The sequence below is a fragment of the Bufo bufo genome, chromosome 5, assembly GCF_905171765.1.
Source record: "Bufo bufo chromosome 5, aBufBuf1.1, whole genome shotgun sequence".
NCBI classification, from domain to species: Eukaryota; Metazoa; Chordata; class Amphibia; order Anura; family Bufonidae; genus Bufo; species Bufo bufo.
The window spans coordinates 462,022,358-462,048,957 of NC_053393.1; the positions used below are offsets into that span (position 1 = coordinate 462,022,358).

Genomic DNA, 26,600 nt, shown 5'->3' on the forward strand with positions numbered 1-26,600 from the left:
AGCAGCCTATCAAGCATATAGAAGGTGGAGTTCCAGCACGTCGGGCTGTCACAAATCAGACGTCTGACGGGCAGGTGGTGTCGCCGCTGAACGTCAGCAAGGCGAGCCATGGCCGTGTAAGATCTTCTAAAATGGCCAGAAATTTTCCTGGCCTGCCGCAAGACGTCCTGGACCTAGGGGTATTGGGCAACGAATCGCTGCACAACTAAGTTCAGGAGGTGTGCCATGCATGGCACGTGTGTCATTTTGCCCTGTTTCAGCGTGCTCAGCAGATTGGCACCGTTGTCGCACACCACTTTACCAACTGTCAAATTGAGCGGGGTTAGCCAATGATTGGCATGTGACCACAGAGCTGATAGCAGTGCAGAACCAGTGTGGCTCTTGGCTTCCAGGCACCACAGCCGCAGCACAGTATGGCAACGTCTCATCTGGCACGTCAAATACTGTAGGTTCTGGGGAATTTGGGGGGTGCAGCGGAAGAGGCGGTAGCAATGGAAAAGGAGAAGTCAGCCGAGGAGGAGACGGAGGATGGAGTAGGTGGAGGAGAAAAAGAGGCAGGCATGCATGCAATCCGTGGCGGTAATCCACACGGGAGCCATGGGTTGCATGCTTGACGGCCGTCAGAATGTTTACCCAGTGGGCAGTAAAAGTTATGTACCTTCCCTGCTCGTGTTTGCTAGACCACGTGTCTGTGGTCAGATGTATCTTGGCACCGATGCTGTGTGCCAAAGATATATTCACTTGCCTCTGAATGTGGCCATATAGCTCTGGGATGCCCTTCTGGGACAATTTCCTTCCGGGGACGATCCATTGCTGTGTGCCAATGGCCACAAATTTTCTAAAGGCCTCCACCAGTTTATATGGCAGTAGTTGGCGGGCTAGCAGTTCCGACAAGCCAACAGTCAGCTGTTGGGCAAGAGGGTTATCCGGCATCATCAACTTTTTACGCTCAATATTTGGTGGAAACAGGTATATCAAACCGCTTAATCAGTATTTTGTGGAAGCAGGTATATTGCAGGCCTCAATCAATATTTGGTGGAAGCAGGTATATCAAACCCCTTAAATAGTATTTTGTTGAAGCAGGTATATCGCAGGCCTCAATCAATATTTGGTGGAAGCAGGTGTATCAATTCCCTTAATAAATATTTTGTGGAAGCAGGTGTATAGAACCCCTTAATGAGTATTTGTTGGAAGCTGGTAAATCAAACCCCTAATCAATATTTGGTGGAAGCAGGTATATCAATCCCCTTAATTAGTATTTGGTGAAAGCAGGTGTATCGCAGGCCTCAATCAGTATTTGGTGGAATAAAACCCCTTAACCACCTCAGCTCCCCTAGCTTAAACCCCCTTAATGACCAGACCACTTTTTACAATTCTGCACTACACTACTTTCACGGTTTATTGCGCGGTCATACAACTTACCACCCAAATGAATTTTACCTCCTTTTCTTCTCACTAATAGAGCTTTCATTTGGTGGTATTTCATTGCTGCTGACATTTTAACTTTTTTTTGTTATTAATCGAAATTTACAGATTTTTTTTAAATGTCATTTTTCACTTTCAGTTGTAAATTTTTTCAAATAAAACTACATTTCTATATAAATGTTTCTCTAAATTTATTGTTCTACATGTCTTTGATAAAAAAATGCAATAAGTGTATATTTATTGGCTTGCACAAAAGTTATAGTGTTTACAAACTATGGTACAAAAATGTGAATTTCCACATTTTGAAGCAGATCTGACTTTCTGAGCACCTGTCATGTTTCCTGAGGTTCTACAATGCCCAGACAGTCGAAACACCCCACAAATGACCCCATTTCGGAAAGTAGACACCCTAAGGTATTCGCTGATGGGCATATTGAGTTCATAGAAGTTTTTATTTTTTGGCACAAGTTAGCGGAAAATGATTTTTTTTATTTATTTTTTTCCTTACAAAGTCTCATATTCCACTAACTTGTGCCAAAAAATAAAAACTTCCATGAACTGACTATGCCCATCATGAAATACCTTGGGGTGTCTTCTTTCCAAAATGGGGTCACTTGTGGGGTATTTATACTGCCCTGGCATTTTAGGGGACCTACAGCATGAGAAGAAGTCTGGAATCCAAATGCCTAAAAAATGCCCTGTGAAATCCTAAAGGTGCTCTTTAGAATTTGGGCCCCTTTGGGCACCTAGGCTGCAAAAAAGTGTCACACATGTGGTATCGTCGTACTCAGAAGAAGTAGGGCAATGTGTTTTGGGGTGTATTTTTACATATACCCATGCTGGGTGAGAGAAATATCTCTCTTTAGGTCCCCTAAAATGCCAGGGCAGTATAAATACACCACAAGTGACCCCATTTTTGAAAGAAGACACCCCAAGGTATTCCGTGAGGGGCATGGCGAGTTCCTAGCATATTTTTTTTTTTGGCACAAGTTAGCGGAATATGATTTTTACTTTATTTTTTCTCTTACAAAGTCTAATATTCCACTAACTTGTGACAAAAAATAAAATTTTACATGAACTCGCCATGCCCCTCACGAAATACCTTGGGGTGTCTTCTTTCCGAAATGGGGTCACATGTGGGGTATTTATACTGCCCTGGCATTTTAGGGGCCCTAAAGTGTGAGAAGTCTGGAATCTAAATGTCTAAAAAATTTTACGCATTTGGATTCCGCGAGGGGTATGGTGAGTTCATGTGAGATTTTATTTTTTGTCACAAGTTAGTGGAATATGAGACTTTGTAAGAAAATAAAAAAAATATAAATAAAAATATTTCTCGCCATGCCCCTCAAAAGTGATCTTTTTATAGCGCTGCAGCGATTTTACGGTGTTTTTGCAGTGATCAGAAAAAAATTAATTCTGTCACTGCGGTGGGGCGGACTGAGCGCAAGTGTGCGCACAAGATCAGGCCTGATCGGGCGAACACTGCGTTTTTTGTAGAGCCTATAGAACATGTCCTATTCTTGTCCGCAATTGCGGACAAGAAAAGGCATTTTCTATATAGTTCTGGCAATGTGTGGATCCGCAAAATGCGGAAAGCACATTGCCGGTGTCCGTGTTTTGCGGACCCGCGGTGTCCGTGTTTTGCGGATCCGTGGATCCGCAAAACACATACGGACGTCTGAATGTAGCCTTACAGGGTGGTGATCAATGACAGGGGGGTGATCAGGGAGTCTGTATGGGGTGATCACCCCCCTGTAAGGCTCCATTCAGACGTCCGTATGTGTTTTGCGGATCCGCGGATCCGAACCGTGGATCCGCGGGTCCGCAAAACACATACAGACATCTGAATGGAGCCTTACGGGGGGTGATCAATGACAGGGGGGTGATCAGGGAGTCTAATATGGGGTGATCAGGGGTTAATAAGGGGTTAATAAGTGACAGGGGGGGTGTAGTGTAGTGGTGTTTGGTGCTACTTTACAGAGCTGCCTGTGTCCTCTAGTGGTCGATCCAAGCAAAAGGGACCACCAGAGGACCAGGTAGCAGGTATATTAGACGCTGTTAACAAAACAGCGTCTAATATACCTTTCAGGGGTTAAAAAAAATCGCATCTACAGTCTGCCAGCGAATGATCGCCGTGGCAGACTGTAGATCAGCTCGTTTACCTTCCGATCCTGTGAACGCGCGCTCCTGTGTGCGCGCCTTCACAGGAAATCTCGCGACTCGCGAGATGACGCGCCGGCGCGTCAAGGAGGAATGAATCGACCGCCTCCGGAACGCAATCCTGCGTTAGGCGGTCCGGAAGCGATTAATCAGTATTTTGAAAGCAGTTATATCGCAGGCCTCAATCAGTATTTGGTGAAAGCAGCAATATCAAACCCCTTAATCATTATTTGGTGGAAGCAGGTATATCAAACCCTATTATCAGTATTTGGTGGAAGCAGGTATATCAAACCCCTTACTCAGTATTTTGTGGAAGCAGGTGTATCGCAGGCCTCAATCAATATTTGATTGAAGCAGCTATATCAATCCCCTTAATCAGTATTTGGTGGAAGCAGGTATATCAAACCTCTTAATCAGTATTTTGTGGAAGCAGGTATATTGCAGGCCTCAATCAATATTTGGCGAAAGCAGGTATATCAATCCCCTAAATCAGTATTTTGTGGAAGCAAGTGTATTGCAGGCCTCAATCAGTATTTGGTGGAAGCAGGTATATCAAACCCCTTAATCAGTATTTGGTGGAAGCAGGTATATCAAACTCCTTACTCAGAATTTTGTGGAAGCAGGTGTATCGCAGGCATCAATCAATATTTGGTGGAAGCAGCTATATTAATCCCCGTAAACAGTAATTGGTGGAAGCAGATATATCAAACACCTTAATCAGTATTTTGTGGAAGCAGGTGTATCGCAGGCCTCAATCAATATTTGGTGGAAGCAGCTATATCAAACTCCTTAATCATTATTTGGTGGAAGCAGGTATATCAAACCGTATTATCAGTATTTGGTGGAAGCAGGTATTTGATAGTATTTTGTGGAAGCAGGTGTATCGCAGGCATCAATCAATATTTGGTGGAAGCAGCTATATTAAACCCCTTAATCAGTATTTTTTAGAAACAGGTGTATCGCAGGCGTCAATCAATATTTGATGGAAGCAGGTATATCAATCCCCTTAATCAGTATTTGGTGGAAGCAGCTATATTAATCCCCGTAATCAGTATTTGGTGGAAGCAGATATATCAAACACCTTAATCAGTATTTTGTGGAAGCAGGTGTATCGCAGGCCTCAATCAATATTTGGTGGAAGCAGGTATATCAAACCCCTTACTCAGTATTTGGTGGAAGAAGATATACCAAACACCTTAATCAGTAAACTTTTCAAGATGGGTGGTGACCATGGCGGCCATTTTGAAGTCGGCCATTTTGAATCCAACTTTTGTTTTTTCAATAGGAAGAGGGTCATGTGACACATCAAACTTATTGGGAATTTGACAAGAAACACAATGGTGTGCTTAGTTTTAACGTAACTTTATTCTTTCATGAGTTATTTACAAGTTCCTGACCACTTATAAAATGTGTTCAATGTGCTGCCCATTGTGTTGGATTGTCAATGCAACCCTCTTCTCCCACTCTTCACACACTGATAGCAACACCGCAGGAGAAATGCTAGCACAGGCTTCCAGTATCCGTAGTTTCAGGTGCTGCACATCTCGTATCTTCACAGCATAGACAATTGCCTTCAGATGACCCCAAAGATAAAAGTCTAAGGGGGTCAGATTGGGAGACCTTGGGGGCCATTCAACTGGCCCATGACGACCAATCCACTTTCCAGGAAACTGTTCATCTAGGAATGCTCTGACCTGACACCCATAATGTGGTGGTGCACCATCTTGCTGGAAAAACTCAGGGAACGTTCCAGCTTCAGTGCATAAAGAGGGAAACACATCATCACGTAGCAATTTCGCATATCCAGTGACTCCCTTAGACTTTTATCTTTGGGGTCATCTGAAGGCAATTGTCTATGCTGTGAAGATACGAGATGTGCAGCACCTGAAACTACGGATACTGGAAGCCTGTGCTAGCATTTCTCCTGCGGTGTTGCTATCAGTGTGTGAAGAGTGGGAGAAGAGAGTTGCATTGACAGTCCAACACAATGGGCAGACCATTGAACACATTTTATAAGTGGTCGTAAACTTGTAAATAACTCATGAAAGAATAAAGTTACGTTAAAACCAAGCACACCATTGTTTTTCTTGTGAAATTCCCAATAAGTTTGATGTGTCACATGACCCTCTTCCTATTGAAAAAACTAAAGTTGGATTCAAAATGGCCGACTTCAAAATGGCCACTATGGTCACCACCCATCTTGAAAAGTTCCCCCCTCACATATACTAATGCCACAAACAGGAAGTTAATATCACCAACCATTCCCATTTTATTAAGGTGTATCCATATAAATGGCCCACCCTGTAGATATTTCTTTCATCAGTAACCTCCCTTCTTGCTTGTGGGCCAATGAGAAGGCTGCAATGTCTTTGTCTGAGCTTAGCAACATCCCTAGCATCCAATAGGAAAGTTGCCTACACCTTAATATATAAGAACCTTCCCAGGCACTGGCGGGGACGGGGGGAGGGGGGCAACAAGGCAATTGCAATTATATAGTGAGAAAGAGAGTCGATAGGGCTTCCAATCACGATCGCCCATATATATTACTCACATGATATCCAAATCAAGTAGTCAGTCACTGGCACTGCACAGAGCGCACTGACTCTCTGATGTCACACGCTGCAGCTGCCTGCAGATTCGCGCCAGACCAGTCAATTCTGGTTTGCAGGCACCTGAGGTAGTGTCTACTAACTGGTCTGTGCTGCCAGGGATTGCTGAAAGGTGTTATATAAATAAATACTGTGAATGGGTGACTGCTGAGAGGGGTTAATAACTATTGTGAAAGGCCCTTCACAGTAGTTATTAACCCCCTTCAGCAGTCCCCCATTCACAGTATTTATTAACCCTTCAGGGGACTGCTGAAAGGGGTTAATAAATACTGTGTGAAGGGGGACTGGCTGGCTCCCTCCAGCACACCTCCTGGCCCCTCCAGGACACCCCTGGCCCCTCCACAAGTTCTTCTCTTTCCTCCTACCGTTCCCCCCCTCATAACAGAGTCATCCACTGATGCCCATAACAATGTCATCCCCACAGATGCTCATAACAGTGTCATCCCCACAGATGCCCATAACAGTGTCATCCAATGATGCCCATAACAGTGTCATTCCCACAGATGCCCATATATATATATATATATATATATATTACAAATAGTTAGTGGGAGATAGTCAGTGTAGGTTAGATAGTGATATAGTGTAGCTGGTTCTGCTGTCCATACATACATGCTACATAAATAGTGCTGTATGTACAGTACAGACCAAAAGTTTGGACACACCTTCTCTTTCAAAGAGTTTTCTTTATTTTCATGACTATGAAAATTGTAGATTCAAACTGAAGGCATCAAAACTATGAATTACCTAACACATGTGGAATTATATACATAACAAAAGTGTGAAACAACTGAAAATATGTCATATTCTAGGTTCTTCAAAGTAGCCACCTTTTGCTTTGATTACTGCTTTGCACACTCTTGGCATTCTCTTGATGAGCTTCAAGAGGTAGTCCCCTGAAATGGTTTTCACTTCACAGGTGTGCCCTGTCAGGTTTAATAAGTGGGATTTCTTGCCTTATAAATGGGGTTGGGACCATCAGTTGCGTTGAGGAGAAGTCAGGTGGAAACACAGCTGATAGTCCTACTGAATAGACTGTTAGAATTTGTATTATGGCAAGAAAAAAGCAGCTAAGCAAAGAAAAACGAGTGGCCATCATTACTTTAAGAAATGAAGGTCAGTCAGTCAGCCGAAAAATTGGGAAAACTTTGAAAGTAAGGGCTATTTGACCATGAAGGAGAGTGATGGGGTGCTGCGCCAGATGACCTGGCCTCCACAGTCACCGGATTTGAACCCAATCGAGATGGTTTGGGGAGAGCTGGACCGCAGAGTGAAGGCAAAAGGGCCAACAAGTGCTAAGCATCTCTGGGAACTCCTTCAAGACTGTTGGAAGACCATTTCAGGGGACTACCTCTTGAAGCTCATCAAGAGAATGCCAAGAGTGTGCAAAGCAGTAATCAAAGCAAAAGGTGGCTACTTTGAACCTAGAATATGACATATTTTCAGTTGTTTCACACTTGTTTGTTATGTATATAATTCCACATGTGTTAATTCATAGTTTTGATGCCTTCATAGTCTTGAAAATAAAGAAAACTCTTTGAATGAGAAGGTGTGTCCAAACTTTTGGTCTGTACTGTATGTATGCTACATAAATACATAAATAGTGCTGTGATGTCACAAGTTCACGACAATACTTAGTGCACCAATCACTAATGAATAGTCAGACCTGTTAAAATGTGAAGTTGCACGTATTGCGCAAAAATATTTACACCATTGGTCCCGATTTCACAATCGCGAATATATTGGAGCACTCTATCTGCATATAAAGCTATTTTAATCTTCTGCCATGCCAACCATTTTCTCCAGACTCAGGAAACTTCTAGCAGCTTAAAAAATGTAGCTATAGTGACCCACGCCTGTATTTTGTGCGCATTACGCGAAAATTATATTGCCGATTTTTTGCGATCAAGAAAATGATCTCGAATTTGCGAATATATGATGCATATTCTACCAAATATTCTCGAAATATCACGAATTCGAATATTGTCCCTGCCCGCTAATCACTAAGTATCATACCCCTCAATATATCACACTTATCAATAGCACACCCTATACCAGTCCATAAAAGGACTTTTGTGGCACTATTAGCTAGCGTTTGGAGTCCCTGACAGTCTGTCCATGCTCCACAACCTCTCCCTACACTGGCAAAACACAGAATGTAAAATGGCTGCCGATCGGGTTCTGTTATAGGGTGGGGGTGTGTCCATGTGCTGAAACGTCTCAATTGACTGTCCTGTCCCACCTGATGTGTGTGTCATCATGGGTCAAAGTTTGGTGCAATGCAAAAGAATATGGTGCCAGCGGACATCACCATATGTTTGCATGTTCGGAGAATCGTGAACGCGCAAATTACGCCGTGAAACGTCCACCGGACGAACCGCAAGGCCATCCCTAATTATGACATCAGTGCTGATGGTTTAATAATGCTTATTACCAGCTGAATGTATGAGCTGTACCCATATAAACTGGCCAACCTCTTTAACTGGTTATGGGACAAACATTGTATGCTTAAACCATTGTAATTTGAGTCCTACTCCTTTGCTTACTTTACTTACTTATTATTCATTGGTTTCAAAGCCTCAAATATCATCTTAAAGAGGAACTGTCACCTCGCCTGATGCCTGTTTTAATAGCTTCATGCATTCTCCGTGTAATAACAATTCTGGAGCATCTATTCTTATGTCTCTATGTTATGCCATTCCTTTATTATTTCTACTGGAAGTTATGCATTTATTGCTAGCAAGGGTACAGAGGGGAGGTAACAAGTTGGGGGGGGGGTGTATCTGCACAGTCTGAGAATGGCAGCAGTGATTGAGTCTGAGTGAGTCTGTGCAGGTACACCCCCCCAACTGGTTACCACCCCACTGTACCCTTACTGCAGACTACTAAGTAATTTATCCATAACTTCTAGTAGAAATAACAAAGAAATGGCACAGAATACAGTCATAAGAATATATGCTCCAGAATTGTTATAACATGGGGAATGTGTGAAGCTATTAAAACAGGCATGTCAGGAGCGGTGACAGGTCATCTTGAAGAACATTTTAAGAAATGAAGATTTAAAAAAATAGGCAGATAACTAAGACAGATAAAGCAAGTCTTTATACATACGCGTAACAGTCAGTAATATGCCAGATACTGCCTTCACCCAACTGATCCCATTCATTATTATGGCGGTCCTTTGGGGTCTAGTGTGAATATCGTCATCTTGCTGGGAAAAATACCACTGCATGCAGCAGTGTTCTGCCCTTTTTTTTCCAAAACGTAGCCTTAGGGGATTAATGAAATAAACTTCGAAAGACAAGATATACAAAATTTGCAGCATGCAGCAGGCATGTGTTCGGTGTTCCCTATCTCCTATTTATCATCTCTCCACTGCAAGAGAAGGACAAGTATAGCTGAATGTAATATGTGGCCCTCATATGGGGTCAAGGTACACATTTGAGGCCTCCGTTGTTTGGTGCATTGACCACCGTTGGTTTAGTGTGAGATTAAAGTTTTATAGAATCCATCGAAACTAAAAATATATGGGCAATATGATACATACTTTAAACTCTAAATACATAGTATGTTTACCTTCAAATCTTTATTAGGTTCTTCTTATCATTGGCGTTATTTGTTTTCTATAAGATATTGTCAATTACATTTTTTCTTAATTTTTATTTAGGCAACTGGCTCCAGGCTTGGCTTACTTGCACAGAATTTTGGCAGTATGGGACTATCCATTCTAATTGCTTTGTTTTTTGGCTGGGAGATGTCTTTGCTGATTCTAGGAATGACTCCTGTCCTTGTGGTCACCGGTCTTTTAGAAACCAGGGCCCTTACAGGTTTTGCTAATCGTGATAAAAAGGATCTTCAAGAAGCAGGAAAGGTATTCATGACTGTTAAATGGCTACTAGTGTAAAGCTCTTCCTGCTAGCACCATATTACACATATATTTTCTTATACAAGTCCAACTAATTTCATAATTACACTTATTTTCATACAATGCTGTTTTAAAGCACTATTGTTGTCCTAGACACACTGTGATCCATATAATCATTTTATTTTGGAATGTAAACATATAGAACTACCATTAGGAACATCAACTTTACATTATAGTTTATACATCATTATGATATAATTGTCACGGATGAAGTTAGCAGATAGCTGGAACATATAAATAAACGAGCGACTGGCTTGATCCCAAACTAAGGAGCTTATAGGTGAGCACTAAAAAACCCTCAGAGCTCTCCCTGACTTCTATGTACATGCAAGGGTCTGTATGGTAGACGATTGCATGCCCGCGTACCTAATACTGTGTGACACCTGAAAACCCTATAATAGTGAGGGGACACGACCACCGGCTCCCTGCACTTAATAGGGACGGAGTCAGGGTCACCTAGATTCAAGCCAGCAAGGAAACACAACAAAGTAAATGACTTATCTGAACAAACAGCAGAAGCAGCCTCCAGCAGTGAACACCTCATTCAGGAAGTAGTATAAACCGCAAAGTGAGGCAGTATGGGAGGGATTATAAAGGAAGACGATTAGTCGAAATAAGTGACACCTGGCAGAAGGAAAGGAGATGACTGAGAAAGTGAAACCAAAACAAAGAACATCATACAAGAGGTAGAGAAGAACGTCTGCCAGATCTTCACACAAAAATGGCGGTGACAATAATACACTCAGCACATTACACTTTAAAATATTTAAAAGTAAGTAATCTACTAAAGGTGGCCATATGCAGCGTTTGACTGGTCTACCAGAGATCCAGAGGATCCCCAGTGAGCCCAGGTTCTGATACTATAGTTGGCCCCAAAAGTCTAGGAGAAAACAACCCATTTGGAGCCAATCATTTGCTACTAGGGTCTAGTTCTTTTAATCAAAACCTAATAGACTTTATTGATGATATGGGGTTGGGCCCCAAGAATAATTTCCTCTGGTGGGCCCAATTAACCCTAGTCTGACACTGGACATACACATTAGATAAATTAGATAAATGCTGGCAATCCCAATGATTATGGCAGTCTAAAGTGTATAGCAGATGTCAGGAGAAAGAAGGGTTAGGCATGTAAGATTTCATGCATTCATGTTCTTAAGTTCTTAAGGGAGATAAGCTGCTACTAAAATTGTCTGACAGGAGTTTACCCCCCCCACCACCACCACCACAACCCCTATAACCCCTATTGAGAGTGCATGTGTATGGCTGGTTCGGAAGGAATAGTTGTTGTCCAAATAAGATCTCCAACACCTTTCTAGTGTGTATGACCAGTTTTTGTCTTGAGCTTGTATAAAGCATTACATAATTTTGATTTAACATATAATATTTCCCTTTTATGTTAAACTAATAGATTGCAACTGAAGCCGTAGAAAATATTCGAACAGTTGTGTCTTTAACAAGAGAAAAAACGTTTGAGAACAATTATACTGAGAGTCTGCAGAAACCATACAGGTCAGCTATCTCAATTGACTCCTGAGATCTATGTATTCTGTCTATACAACAATATAAAGAATCCTGACACTGTTACTAAGAGAAAAAAATAAAAGCTTGATTACCATCATAGTTGTGCTCTTATATAATAATATTAAAGGGAATCTGTAACCAGGATTCTGGACTATTACCTGCCGTAATACCTGAGTAGTACTGGACATAAGGAGAACAGACTGGCATTTTTCATTTTCCTACTGACCCCTGTTCCCCTGCTGTCAGCACTCAAAGTGAAATGAAAAGTCTGGACTGCTGCACTAACATAAAGGAGAAGACTCTTGTGTGCATACACAGCTGTCCCGAGAACTTACTTAAAGGGGTTATGCAAGAATGAGCTCCTATCCCTCCTATTCCTCCAGGCCTCCGATGCTCTGCTGGGCTCCCTCACCGTACACATCCACTTTAACAATCCACTGGATCCACTTGTGTCATGTGACCATTTGTCATGCCGTAAGGAGAGCCGGTCACTGCCATGGCCAGTAATTGGCCTTGGCGATGACAAAACGGATGTGTAGTTCTCACTTACATAAAACAAATGCCTCTTACCTATATAAATAATACATTGGCATTGGTATTGGTATATCAGCCAAAATTGGGAGTGAATGCATAGAAAAGAAGTATACATCTTTTCTTTTATTTCTCTGGGTCCAGCAGGACCAGGCTGCAGTTTCCTGCACAACTGGTGGCCAGCACCGCCTCTCTGCAGGATCGGTGGAAATCCCAGAGGTATACTGGGGCTATAAAGTGATGGCATATCCTTGTGCTGTCATCCCTTTTCTTTTCAGTCCTAATGCTAGGCCTATTGGAAAGAGAGCAGGAACAGTGGAATCGCTCCTCCGAGAGCTGTGCCATTTAGTAGATGTTTCTTTCTGATAACAGGGCAAGCTGGTATCTGCTCATCCATCCACTAATGAATAGGTTTTATGTCACCTCATAGGAATTCACAGCGAAAGGCCCAGATATATGGAATTTGCTTTGCATTCAGCCAGTCTTTCATATTATTTGCTTATGCAGCCAGTTATCGCTTTGGAGCTTATCTAATAAACGTGGGAAGGATGAATGTAGAAGAAGTGATGCTGTAAGTATCAACATGTAAGATCATGTATATGTACAGTGATTCCTTGATTTAAAATTTCTTAGGAGTGGGGGGGGGGGGGGGGGGGGGCATTGTTAGGAAGTGGCCGGCTGGTCACATGCCTCGGGTTTTGGGTGCCAGGAGTTCACCATTTTTTTGGACAATGTATTTGGCTACAGTAATCTATAAGAGAGAGAATAGATAATGTTGCTCCATAGGGTCCACTGTATTGTAAAGAAACCAGTCTGTGTACATGCACTCACATTCATCAATCCAAGAATAATACCAATGAGTGCTTGCTGAAAAAATCTGTTGCTCCACTGCTGGTCTGCCCTCTAACCTGAATCCCAGTAGACACCTTTATAATGGAAAGCAATGACAATAGTAAAATAACAGGTACAAAGTTTCCAAATATTCAGATTGTCAGCTAGAAAATAGCCCACAGGGGATCATGAAAATGATACAGACTCAGTGGCGGATCCAGTGCCTGGTCTCGGGAGGGGCACTTTCAGATTATTTTCTGTCCGCCGCCACAAAACAATGGTGCTTATAGAAAAGACTCCACAGTGTAGAGGTATACTGTATATTGTGTGGCACAGTGTAGAGGTATACTGTATATTGTGTGGCACAGTGTAGAGGTATACTGTATATTGTGTGGCACAGTGTAGAGGTATACTGTATATTGTGTGGCACAATGTAGCGGTATACTGTATATTGTGTGGCACAGTGTAGAGGTATACTGTATATTGTGTGGCACAGTGTAGAGGTATACTGTATATTGTGTGGCACAGTGTAGAGGTATACTGTATATTGTGTGGCACAGTGTAGAGGTATACTGTATATTGTGTGGCACAGTGTAGAGGTATACTGTATATTGTGTGGCACAGTGTAGAGGTATACTGTATATTGTGTGGCACAGTGTAGAGGTATACTGTATATTGTGTGGCACAGTGTAGCGGTATACTGTATATTGTGTGGCACAGTGTAGAGGTATACTGTATATTGTGTGGCACAGTGTAGAGGTATACTGTATATTGTGTGGCACAGTGTAGAGGTATACTGTATATTGTGTGGCACAGTGTAGAGGTATACTGTATATTGTGGGGCACAGTGTAGAGGTATACTGTATATTGTGTGGCACAGTGTAGAGGTATACTGTATATTGTGGGGCACAGTGTAGAGGTATACTGTATATTGTGGGGCACAGTGTAGAGGTATACTGAATATTGTGTGACACAGTGTATGCTATATGTGTATAACAAACATATTTCACATGAAAACTTACAATTACTTGGCTTGGCCCTTGGGGATCTCGGACACCACTTCAACACTTTGGCCGGGGGCTCGGTGGAGCTGATGTGTTTTATCCTAATGAGAAAGATTTCATAATAAGGATTTGGAGAAGGGGCAGAGGGATAGCAGAGCAGGGAGAGGCTGGTGCTGCTACTAGGGGGTCATACCATGGGGGAGTAATAAAGCCCACCATAATGCCCCCCCAGTAGAAATAATTCTCCTTATAATGTGACAGTGCAAAAAATACCCCCTTGTAATATCCCCATAATGTGCCAGTAGAAAATACCCCTATATAGTGCCCCCAGTAAATGCCCCCATAGTGCTCCACACCCTCCTTCCTCCTAGTGCCCCCCATAATGTACCAGTATAAAATGCTCCAGTAGATGCCCTCAGTGTCCCCCATAATTTGCAAGTATAAAATACCCCTTCTTAGTGCCCCCCGTAGATGACCCCATAGTACTCCTCTCCCCCCCTTCCCCATAGTACCCACCATAATGTGTTCCAGTATAAAATTGTACTGTACAGAGTGCCCCATATAAAATACCCCTTCTTTGTGGCCTCAGTAGATGCCCCTATAGTGCCCCCAATCATGTGCCAGTATTAATAACAGCACCCCATGTGCCAGTATTAATAAAAGCCCCCATGTGCCAGTATTAATAACAGCCCCCATGTGACAGTATTAATAACAGCCCCCCATGTGCCAGTATTAATAACAGCCCCCCATGTGCCAGTATTAATAACAGCCCCCCCATGTGCCAGTATTAATAACAGCCCCCCATGTATTAGTATTAACAGCCCCCCCTGTGCCAGTAATAACAGCCCCCCCCCAGTAATAACAGCCCCCCATGTGCCAGTAAAAGTATTGTATATATATATTTTTTTTAAACACAAAAAAAAAATACACATACTTCCCTCCATGTCAGCGATGCGATGCAGGCCTCTTCCGGCCTGTGTCCCACGCTGTACTGCTCAGGCGGTGTGATGACGTCATCGCACCGCCTGCGCCGGCCTCTGATAGGCTGCCGGCCTAGTGCCTGCAGCCTATCAGAGGAAGGGAAAGGGACACGCCTCTCCCTCCCCTGCCTCAGCACAGCCATCTGTATCGCTGTCCTGAGGACGGCGATACAGATGACTATGGAGATGAGCGCTTCCACAATGGAAGCGTTCATCTCCCTGTGCCCCGCCGTCGCCGCCAGCTCGGGTGGGGGCAATTGCCCCGTTGCCCCCCCTGGATCCGCCACTGTACAGACTGAGCAAAAAATTAGGCAAATGCTGTATTGGTTACCATAGTTCTGTAACAGTAACTACAGTGGCGGGAAAGGGACACAATACATATCTGCAGGTATAACAGTTAGTGATGTATATGAAGATTATTATTGTTCCGTGGAGGGATGTAAACTGTCACTGCAAACTAGTAGCTCTTCTTCAAACCGCTGATTGACCAGGTTGCCGGGTGTTTCCCCCGCCGATCAAATGTTGATGATCTATCCTGAGGATAGGTCATCAATATATAATGCATGTACGACCCCTTTAACCCCTTGCAATCTCCGCTGTTAATATACGGCAGAAGTCATCACTTTAATGATGGCACCCGCTCGCGAGTGGAGATCACCAAGGGGGGTGGAAAATGTAACTTTTTTTTTTTTTTTTTAAATAAGTCACTTGCGCGCCGCCGTTCGGCCGCGGCTGTTCTCCTCTGTGTGGTCCTGGTATCTTCTCTCTGGGCTCCCGACAAGTTTGAGGACCTTTCCCACTCAGCCAATCAGTGGCCGCAGCTCTGTCAAAATGCTCTGAGAAAATACCAGGACCACACAGAGGAGAAGGGGAGCTGCTGCAGATATGACCAGGGCCAGGTGAGCATAATGTTTTTTTTACACAACATTAATAAAGGGGGGGGGGACATGGGAGGGGGGAAATGTGCCACTGAGGGGGAGAAATGTGACATGGGGGTGATGTGACATGGGGAGGTGAAATGTGACATTGAGGGGGAGAAATGTGACATTTAGGGGGAGAAATGTGACATGGAGGGGAATAAATGTGACATGGAGGGGAGAAATGTGACATGGAGGGGGAGAAATGTGACATAGTGGGGGAGAAATGTGACATGGTGGGGGAGAAATGTGACATGGGGGAGAAATGTAACATTTCTCCCCCTCAATGTCACATTTCTCCCCCTCCTTTTTACATCACCCCCTTTGTGTCAAATCTCTCCCCCCCATGGCACATCATCCCCCCATGTCACATTTCTCCCCCCCCATGGCACATCATCCCATGTCACATTTCTCCCCTCCATGTCACATTTCTCCCTCATCCATGTCACATCACCCCCTCTGTGTCACATTTCTCATCCCACCCCATGTCACATCACCCCCTCCATGTTACATCACCCTCTCCTTTTTACATCACCCCCACCGAGTTATGGTGGTGGTGGGGGAGGGGGGCGCCAAAAGGTAGCTTCATTTGTGTTGGCAAAAATCCTTGCACCAGCCCTGACCAGAACTACAGAGTTTCTGCTGTTTCAAACAGCAAAGGCCTGGGGCGAATGGCAGATCGCAAACATTTAAACCCTCCAATGCCGTGGTCAAATGTGACTAACGTGACTAAGAGGTAAAGATGTGGGAGCTACAAGGTCCCAGCTGAGATCGGGGAAGCTGTTATTTTGGGTCCATTCACACGTCCGCAATATGGGTCTGCATCCGTTCCCGCAATTTTGCGGAACAGGTGTGGACCTAATCAGTTTCAATGGGGCCGGAAAAGATGCGGACAGCACACACTTCCATTCCGCGGCCCCACAAAAAAATAGAACATGTCTTATTCTTGTCCGCAGACACAGACAAGAAAAGGCATTTCTATTATAGTGCCGGCCATGTGCGATGCGCAAAATGCGGAACGCACATGGCCGGTGTACACGTTTTGCGGATCCGCAATTTACGGGCCGCAAAACACTTGCGGACGTGTGAATGGACCCTTAAGCCTCATTCACACTACATTGTTCCACGGACAGCACAAGTCCCTATTAATTTTAATGTGTGTATTCACACATCAGTGTTTTAGCACGGTCCGTGGGTCAGTTTTTTTTAGCACAGATGCATGCTCTATTTTGTCCGTGTTCATGGATTATAGTCTATGGGTTAGTGAAAACCACGGATGCCATCTGTTTTGCATCCGTGTTTCATGGATCATTAAAAAGAGATTTGCAGTGTACTCAAGTTGTGCGTAGTAGGTGTTTCTGGGTGTAGTAGTGCAATATACACTAACCTGGTACAGCTGACTCTCTGCAAGGGCAGGTATAGAATTAGAAATAGTTCGTGACGCCAGTGCCAAGTAAACGGTGGCACGCCGTTTGCGGAAAGCAGAAATAATTTGAGGAAACGTGGTGTTAAAACAGAACTTCAACTTTAGTAGTTTGCAGGCAGAGACAATATTGGAAACGCAGTTCCTCAGTATACAGTCGATTTTGCAATTCGGTCGATGCAGGCAATTCAGTACAGCAGGGTAATTACAGAGTGTTGAACACAGGATTTGCAGCAAAGGAGCTTGCACTCTAACTCTGTCTGATCCTGGAATGTAGCAATTCTTCACCAAGGCCCATGAACCTAAGTCTGGCTTTATATCCTTGATTATGGCTCTTATAAGTACCTCCTCTGTTTCTCTCAGTACCTCTGGCTCCTCTGATCTTTGCCTCAGTCTCTCCCAGCTTCCTCAGGCTCTAGAAACTTCTGAGCTCTGGTCTAGACTGACTTTTACTTCCTTGTCTGTGCCTTATATAAACTAGGGCTCTCTAGCTCCCTCTATTGACTAGAAGCTGGAATGACACCCCCAGCAGGCCTCTGCATGCAAGTTTCAGTAACAGGAAAATACATACATTACATGACATTTTATAAAACTGACATATAGCAACTTCCCATAATTAGGAGGGACGACAGCACACCAAGTGACACTTGGTAGTGACGGGTATTACAGTTCCCGTACACTACATACCCCACTGCTTTAAGCTGAGTACGCCCTCGTACTCCATCATGGGTCGCCCAACTGGAATCTCTACCTGAAATAGAAAAAGAGACATGCAGGCATACATATATGCAATTCATCTGCATTTACATCAGGTCCAATTGGCAAAGGTGCAGGGTAGTGACAAGGGGCGTCGTTCTCTTCTCTCAGGATAATGAATGGAACGGGGGCGCTGACCTGGCACAGCGTAACATTATAACCAGGATAGTCCATGACAATGAATAAGTCCATAATAAAACAGTAGAAAACGGTATAAAAGTTCTTGGAGGCTCAAATAACAAACATGAGTCCGTACCCAGGTTATTTCTTATAAATCACAGAGGCTCTCATGCGGTGGAGTCCATCTCTGGGCACAATACTTTAGTGTGAAGTTACACAATAAAATGACAGAATAACAACGGAACTACCCAGGGGTTTCCTGTGGGTGTAGCACAGGCAAGGGCTCACGTGGGGGAGTCCATTCTTGCGCACAAATGTCAAGTAAAGTATTGCCCGTGGCAACGGTTTGGGAGGAGACACCACCAGAATAATCAAAGTCTCCTAAACGGACTGGTGGGCGTCCCCTGGTCATCCGGGTAGACCTTCTCAAAACAGGGGTCTCCTCCTCCCTTAGCAACGAAGTAGAAGGGACAGGAGCAACAGGAGGGTCTCCATCAGCGAGACCCTGGTCAGGAACAACTGGAACAACAATATCCACAAGAGGGGAAACTGGATCCGGGGCATCTTGAACCGGCTCTGCTGGAGGTGAAGCTACAGTAGGTGCCGGAGCAGGCACCAGCAAGTTCAACCAAGGTGTCAGAAGCCAATGCATGGGATCAGCGTCATACCTCAGATTACTAACAGCCTGCATAGGATCCTCGGGCTGTATGGCTGACTCTGACACAGGATATTCTGATCCAGAACTCTCGGCACTAGGTTCTGGTGTCAGGCAGAGTTTCAACCGGTTTCGGTGTACAATTTGGGATCCCTTGTCTTCCCGGGTGATCTCATAAGTGTGAGTTCCAACATTTGGGATTGCAGTGACAACATAAGGACTTCGCTCCCACTTACTGTCCAATTTGCTGGTACGACGGTTATTCTTTAACCATACCACGGCCCCTATGGTCAAGGGTTCTGCCTGGGCTGCCTGATCATAGTCTTTCTGCTGCCGGTCTCTAGCAAAGTCCATACGTTCCTGAACAATGGCCTTGGCTGCATCCAATCGCCTTTGATGTTCAGCAACCCAGTCGGTGTTAGGTAATGGGTTAATGCAGTCAGGCACATGTACATCCAATGAATGATCAGCAGGCAATGTCCCTTGGCGCCCAAACATCAAGTAAAAAGTGGTATACCCGGTGGAACAATGTATGGTATGATTGTATGTGAACATGAGCTGTGGCAACAGACTGGGCCAATCTCCTCTGTTTTCAGGAGGCACGGCCCTCAGCATCTCTATCAAGGTCTGATTCATTTTTTCACATAATCCGTTACCTTGAGGATGGTAGGCCGTTGTCCGGATCTTCTTACAGTTGCGTAAGCGGCACAGTTCATGGAACAGATGAGACTCAAAAGCAGGTCCTTGGTCGGTGAGGATCTTTTCTGGACATCCATAGGGCAGGAGGAAGTGCTTCCAGAACATTTCGGCTGTAGTCTTGGCTGTCTGGTCTCTCACAGGCACTGCTACAACAAACTTTGTGAAATGGTCAATAATAGTCATGGCATAAGCATACCCTGAGCGACTAGGCTCCAGTTTTACATGGTCGATGGCGACAAGTTCAAGAGGACGGGTACTTACAATGGGTCTCAGTGGTGCCCTCTGATCATGGTGCTCACTTCGTTTCAAGGCACAGGCTACACACTCTCGACACCACTTCTCCATGTCTTCTCTCATGCCCACCCAGTAAAACCGCTGGCGGATAGTAGCCTCAGTCTTTTGGACCCCAAAGTGACCGGATTGATTGTGGTACATCTCCAACACCATACCTGCATCTCGTCGGGGTATGAGAATCTGGTGTACTCTTTCGTTGGACACTGGGTCTAGGCTCCTCCGTAGCAACAGGCCCTTTTGTATGAAGAGTTGGTGGCGCTGTCTCCATAGTTTGATGAGCTCAGGATCTGCACTCTTACGCCGAATCCTCTCAGGGGCTCTGCCACTAGTAATGAAGTCCAACAGCTCACCCAGCACTCTACTTTCAGACTGCAGTCTCACCCACCTTTCTTCTTTAGGTTCAGGCCTATTGGAGGATGAAGGAACTGCAGCTCTGTTATTGGTAGCTCGAGCCTGATCCTGTTGAGCAAATTTGTTATAGAAAGCCGGCATCTCTACATCTTCCCAAGCATCTCGCACATCATCAGGAGCTGTCTCTGTGGGAAGCCTGGATAAAGCATCAGCATTATCATTAGTACGTCCAGCACGATACTTTACAGAGAAATTATAGTTGGCAAGGCGAGAGGCCCATCTCTGCTCCAAGGCCCCCAATTTAGCTGTATTCAGATGTGCCAGAGGGTTATTGTCAGTGAATGCAATGAACGGAGTGGCGGCTAGATAATCCTTGAATTTTTCTGTCACCGCCCACACTAATGCCAGGAACTCTAGTTTGAAGGAACTATAATTCTGGTCATTTTTCTCAGCTCCTTTCAGGGAGCGGCTTGCATATGCTATCACTCTCTCTTTTCCCTCTTGGATTTGGGCTAACACAGCTCCCAGGCCTTGCTTGCTAGCATCGGTATACAGATGGAAAGGCTTGCTATAATCTGGATAACCTAACACAGGAGGCTCGGTCAGTTTCTTTTTTAGCAATTGGAACGCTATCTCTCTTTCCTCATTCCACTCAATGGGCACAGGAGTTCTAGGACTCTTTTTGGGTTGCCCCCTCAAGAGCTCCTGGATAGGATCAGCTATTTGAGCAAAATGGGGGATAAAACGTCTATAGTAGCCGGCAAAACCAAGGAAACTCCTCACCTCTTTGACGGTAGTAGGAACCGGCCAATTACGGACAGCTGCTAACTTATCAGGGTCAGGTTGCACTCCCTCTCCGCTTACCACATGCCCCAGGTATCTTACTGCAGGTTTGAGCAGGTGACACTTGGATGGCTTTACTTTCAAGCCATATTTGATAAGGATTTCAAATACTTCTGCCAAATGTTTCAGATGGTCCTCATACGTTTTTGAGTACACAATGACATCATCTAAATACAGCAGCACTGTTTCGAAGTTTTTGTGACCCAAACACCGCTCCATTAGTCTCTGGAAAGTTCCTGGGGCATTACATAGCCCGAACGGCATACAATTGAATTCGAACAGGCCCATGGGAGTAGTGAAAGCAGTCTTTTCCCTATCTGCAGGGGCCATGGGTACTTGCCAGTAGCCACTGGTCAAGTCCAAGGTGGAGAAATAGGCAGAGGAGCCCAAAGCAGTTAGTGACTCCTCCATGCGGGGCAGTGGGTATGCATCCTTGTGGGTTATTTGATTAATTTTCCTATAATCCACACAGAAACGGATACCCCCGTCCTTCTTCTTTACAAGGACCAGGGGTGCAGCCCACGGACTACGGCTGTCCCGGATTACATTAGAGTCTTTCATCTCTTGGATCATTTCCTTTACAGTCTGATATGAAGTAGGCGGTAAAGGTCTGTATCTCTCCTTGATAGGAGGATGAGAGCCAGTAGGTATAGTGTGTTGTATGGCACTCACCTCACCATAATCAGTGGCATGCTTACTGAAGGCCTGGTGGTGCTCTTTGACAAGCTGTATAATCCCTTCTTGTTGCCGTTGGGGGGTATTCTCGTCCCCGACATGGAGCTCTTCCCACCAGGGCACTTGTGGCTGGGTCACCGGCGAACATCCGCGGCCTGCAGCTGACGGCTTTTCTGTCACTGGAAGACGAATGATGTCTTGGAAGGACACCTGGGACAGCTGGGCAACAGGGCAATGCTTAGTAAGCGCAACAGGATGATTACTCAGATTAATCAGACGGACAGGTACTTTACCTTGGGAGACGTTCACCAGGCACTTGGCAGCTCTCACATAAGGATAATCCTCCATCTGGATCGGTTCCACCAGGGCTGGATAATCTCGGCCTTCGACTCCCAGGACAGCACGACACCACAAAAGAGTTTGAGAATTAGGAGGCAAAGTTACAGGCTTAATATCACGGATCCTGGCAGTACAAATTTCTCCTTTCTCATTAGCAAACCTCTGCTGGGCACTTAACACAGTAATAGTCTTTTGAATCACTCTCCTGGATGCAGAGGAAGCAGTGGGCAAAGTTTGATGTAATACAGCAAGTATTTCTGAATAACAGTTTTTGAAGACATTGGTGCCTAGAATGACAGGATGTCCTCCTCTGTCACCGGCTTGTACTACGATCACTCCCTGTTGAGGCAGGGTTACTTCTCCCACCTGCAGGGTGGGTTCCCAGTATCCATGAACCTTTACTGGTTTGCCATTGCTGGCGATAATCTCCACCCAGGATTCAGGCGGCTGGGTCAATTGGTTGGTGTCCCAGAACCTTTCAAAGGCGGGCAGCTGAATAGTAGTGACCTGAGACCCAGTATCTAATAAGGCTTCAAAGGGGACCCCGTTGATCTCTATATTGATTTTAGGATGGGATCCTACATACCGTGGCATCCAATTTGGATCTTCTGGACCTAGTGTTCTACCTCCCGAGGGGTGGTCCTCAGCCTCAGGGGTTGCCCGTTTAACTGCCAGCACGTGGATTCTGTGTGTCCCTGCTTTTTGCAATATGTACATACGGGCCGCTTACGGTTTTTATTGCGTCTCCCAGGATCCCTGGCGTGAGTCTCTTGGTAAGGAGGTGGGAACGGCCTAGGAGGTGACAGGAATTCTTCTTCTAGCATTATGGGTTTTTCCCATTCCTCTAATTTTCTGCACACCTTCTCTAGACTTTTAGTGAGGTGATTTACTTGCTCTGTCAGCATGGCAATAGTATCGGTAGCTGACACTTGAACAGCTTGGCCGGCCTCAGCTCGGTTAGTGACAAGCGGTTTTGGTCTGCAGGCTGATGACTCAGGTGGGGTGCTCAACTCAGGAGGTACTGCGGACCCCAGAATTTTTATAGCCAGTTCTTTAAAGTCCAGAAAGGCACTGTTAGGGTGCTGGGCGGACAGCATCTTTAATTGGGTCCTTATTTGCTCACTAGACACCCCGGTTATAAATTGTTCCCTTAGGGTCTGGTCCCGGTTATCAGCCTCTTTGGGATCTATCTGAATTACAGCCCCTAAAGCCTCCTGAAGTGATAGGGCATAGTCACGGAGGGACTCACCGGACTTCTGTTTCTTGCCAAAGAAGTGCATCTTTACCTCTGAGGCAGTCCTAGTTTCAAAAGTGGCTCTGAGGCGGGTGAATATCTGTTCTAGAGTACTCCGCTCAGTAGCAGGCCAGGATAACACTTCCCTGCGGGCAGCTCCCTCCAGCTGCGCCAGCAGGATTTCCATTTGCTGGTCGGCATTTATAGGGTACAATCGGAATAGTGCCAGCAACTTTTCTTCAAAGTCCCTTAGGGTATGGGTCTCCCCCCTGTAGCGGGGGAACCATGGGGCCCCGAAATAGTAGGGCATGGTAAAGGGCATCATGCTGGGGGCCGCCGGATGACCAGGAGCCGCAAGCTCTCCTGGGGCCGGCTGCTCAGGCACTCCTGGCTCTGACATGGTAGTCTATTGAGAGGTGGCCGCTGGCGACTAAAGAGGCCGGTACACTCCCCTTCCCTCCGGTTACAAGTGCTTACCGGTATCGTCGGGCTTGCGCAGGTCAAGTCTCGCGAGGTTCCGGACGTCCTGAGCACCCGATGACGCAGGAAAAGCAGGGCCGCGGCGGTGCGATGATGAAGAGGGGCGTGACTCTCTGTGTCTTTGCAGGGATCCGCCCACGAATGTCCTCAGCGGCGCGGGAAACTTTACTCCAGGCAGCCGGTGGCCATCTTTAGCAAAACTCTGTCCATTCACTGACAGCAAGCAGGATTGTAAAAAGTCCACAAAACCACACTCCAATGCGGCGATTCTCTTCCTCTGTGTAGCGCAACACTGCACAGCGCTTTTTAGAAGTTTTTGGTACACTTTGGGTATAATTTTCAGTCCACAAAGTCCACTTGAAATAAACAGGAAAATTGTCACTTTGGTCACAGGGCAACGGTATAAGGCACAAAGTTCACGCTTCTTGCACTATAAAGCGTGCGTATCCTGTTCGTGACACGCCAAAAGAGAGGTGCAGTGTACTCAAATTGTGCGTAGTAGGTGTTTCTGGGTGTAGTAGTGCAATATACACTAACCTGGTACAGCTGACTCTCTGCAAGGGCAGGTATAGAATTAGAAATAGTTCGTGACGCCAGTGCCAAGTAAACGGTGGCACGCCGTTTGCGGAAAGCAGAAATAATTTGAGGAAACGTGGTGTTAAAACAGAACTTCAACTTTAGTAGTTTGCAGGCAGAGACAATATTGGAAACGCAGTTCCTCAGCATACAGTCGATTTTGCAATTCGGTCGATGCAGGCAATTCAGTACAGCAGGGTAATTACAGAGTGTTGAACACAGGATTTGCAGCAAAGGAGCTTGCACTCTAACTCTGTCTGATCCTGGAATGTAGCAATTCTTCACCAAGGCCCATGAACCTAAGTCTGGCTTTATATCCTTGATTATGGCTCTTATAAGTACCTCCTCTGTTTCTCTCAGTACCTCTGGCTCCTCTGATCTTTGCCTCAGTCTCTCCCAGCTTCCTCAGGCTCTAGAAACTTCTGAGCTCTGGTCTAGACTGACTTTTACTTCCTTGTCTGTGCCTTATATAAACTAGGGCTCTCTAGCTCCCTCTATTGACTAGAAGCTGGAATGACACCCCCAGCAGGCCTCTGCATGCAAGTTTCAGTAACAGGAAAATACATACATTACATGACATTTTATAAAACTGACATATAGCAACTTCCCATAATTAGGAGGGACGACAGCACACCAAGTGACACTTGGTAGTGACGGGTATTACAGTTCCCGTACACTACAGATTCTTTGAAAATTATTTTTCAGCTGTTCAGTGTCAGTGAAACACAGATGCAACACAGACAGCAAAAAATGGACACACGGACCCAGCACAGATCCTTCACGGACAGCTTCACAGATGCATCACTGACCACCTTCTCACGTATTTGAGCACGGACACAGACTTGTGAATGAGGCGCTTTACAGTGATAGCCCAGAGCCTCAAGCAGGTATATTCCAATACAAGCCTGCAGCTGGCAGCACTGTATTGGAATACAGGGAATGATGTGTTCTGTGATGGAGAATACAATTGGCAATCTAATGATTGCTGGTTATAGTCACCTTGGGGGACAAAAAAAAAGAAAAAAAGAAGTTAAAAAAAAATATAAAAATTAAAATCACCCCTTCCCTAAAATAAAAATAAACAGTTAAAAGAAAACATCAAAGGCATCGCGACATCCGAAAACGCCCGTACTATTAAAATCTAACAATATTTATTTGCATACAACGAATGGGCTTAACGAGAAAAAAAAAGTCATAATGGCCAATTCTCCATTTTTATGTGACTTTATAGGCCTCATGCACACGACCGTTGTGTGCACCCGTGGCCGTTGTGCCGTTTTCCGTTTCTTTTCGCGGACCCATTGACTTTCAATGGGTCCGTGGAAAAATCGGAAAATGCACCGTTTTGCAGCCGCATCCGTGATCCGTGTTTCCTGGCCGTGAAAAAAATATGACCTGTCCTATTTTTTTCATGGCCAACGGTTCACGGACTCATTCAAGTCAATGGGTCCGTGAAAGAACACGGATGCACACAAGATTGGCATCCGTGTCCGTGATCCGTGGCCGTAGGTTAGTTTTTATACAGACAGATCCGAAGATCCGTCTGCATAAAAGCTTTTTCAAAGCTGAGTTTTCACTTCGTGAAAACTCAGAACCGACAGTATATTCTAACACAGAAGCGTTCCCATGGTGATGGGGACGCTTCTAGTTAGAATACACTACAAACTGTGTACAAGACTGCCCCCTGCTACCTGGCAGCACCCGATCTCTTACAGGGGGCCGTGATCAGCACAATTAACCCCTTCAGGTGCCGCACCTGAAGGGGTTAATTGTGCTGATCACGGCCCCCTGTAAGAGATCAGGGCTGCCAGGCAGCAGGGGGCAGACCCTCCCCCCCTCCCCAGTTTGAATATCATTGGTGGCCAGTGCGGCCCCCCCCCCCTCTATTGTAATAATAGGTTGGTGGCCAGTGCGGCCCCCCCCTCCCTCTATTGTAATAATTCGTTGGTGGCACAGTGTGCGCCCCCTCCCTCCCTCTATTGTAATAATTCGTTGGTGGCGCAGTGTGCGCCCCCCATCGGCCCCCCTCCCTCTATAGCATTAACAACATTGGTGGCCAGTGTGCGGCCTCCCATCTCCCCCCCCCCATCATTGGTGGCAGCGGAGTTCCGATCGGAGTCCCAGTTTAATCGCTGGGGCTCCGATCGGTAACCATGGCAACCAGGACGCTACTACAGTCCTGGTTGCATGGTTACTTAGCAATAGTACAATAGTAGAAGATTCATACTTACCTGCTGCTGCGATGTTCGTGT

General features: G+C 45.2%; 2 protein-coding genes across 3 annotated transcripts in view; both read left to right on the forward strand.

The window, feature by feature from the left end:
• Positions 1 to 26,600, forward strand: part of LOC121002302 (ATP-binding cassette sub-family B member 5-like) — a 1,125,761-nt gene that overhangs the window by 643,393 nt on the left and 455,768 nt on the right. The window lies entirely within an intron of this gene.
• Positions 1 to 26,600, forward strand: part of LOC121002303 (ATP-binding cassette sub-family B member 5-like) — a 202,694-nt gene that overhangs the window by 130,133 nt on the left and 45,961 nt on the right. For both annotated transcript variants that reach the window (XM_040433703.1, XM_040433704.1), the window contains 3 exons: positions 9,862 to 10,065; positions 11,528 to 11,628; positions 12,602 to 12,742. In XM_040433703.1, coding sequence (XP_040289637.1) covers positions 9,862 to 10,065; positions 11,528 to 11,628; positions 12,602 to 12,742 — 446 coding nt within the window. The remainder of the gene's footprint in view (positions 1 to 9,861; positions 10,066 to 11,527; positions 11,629 to 12,601; positions 12,743 to 26,600) is intronic.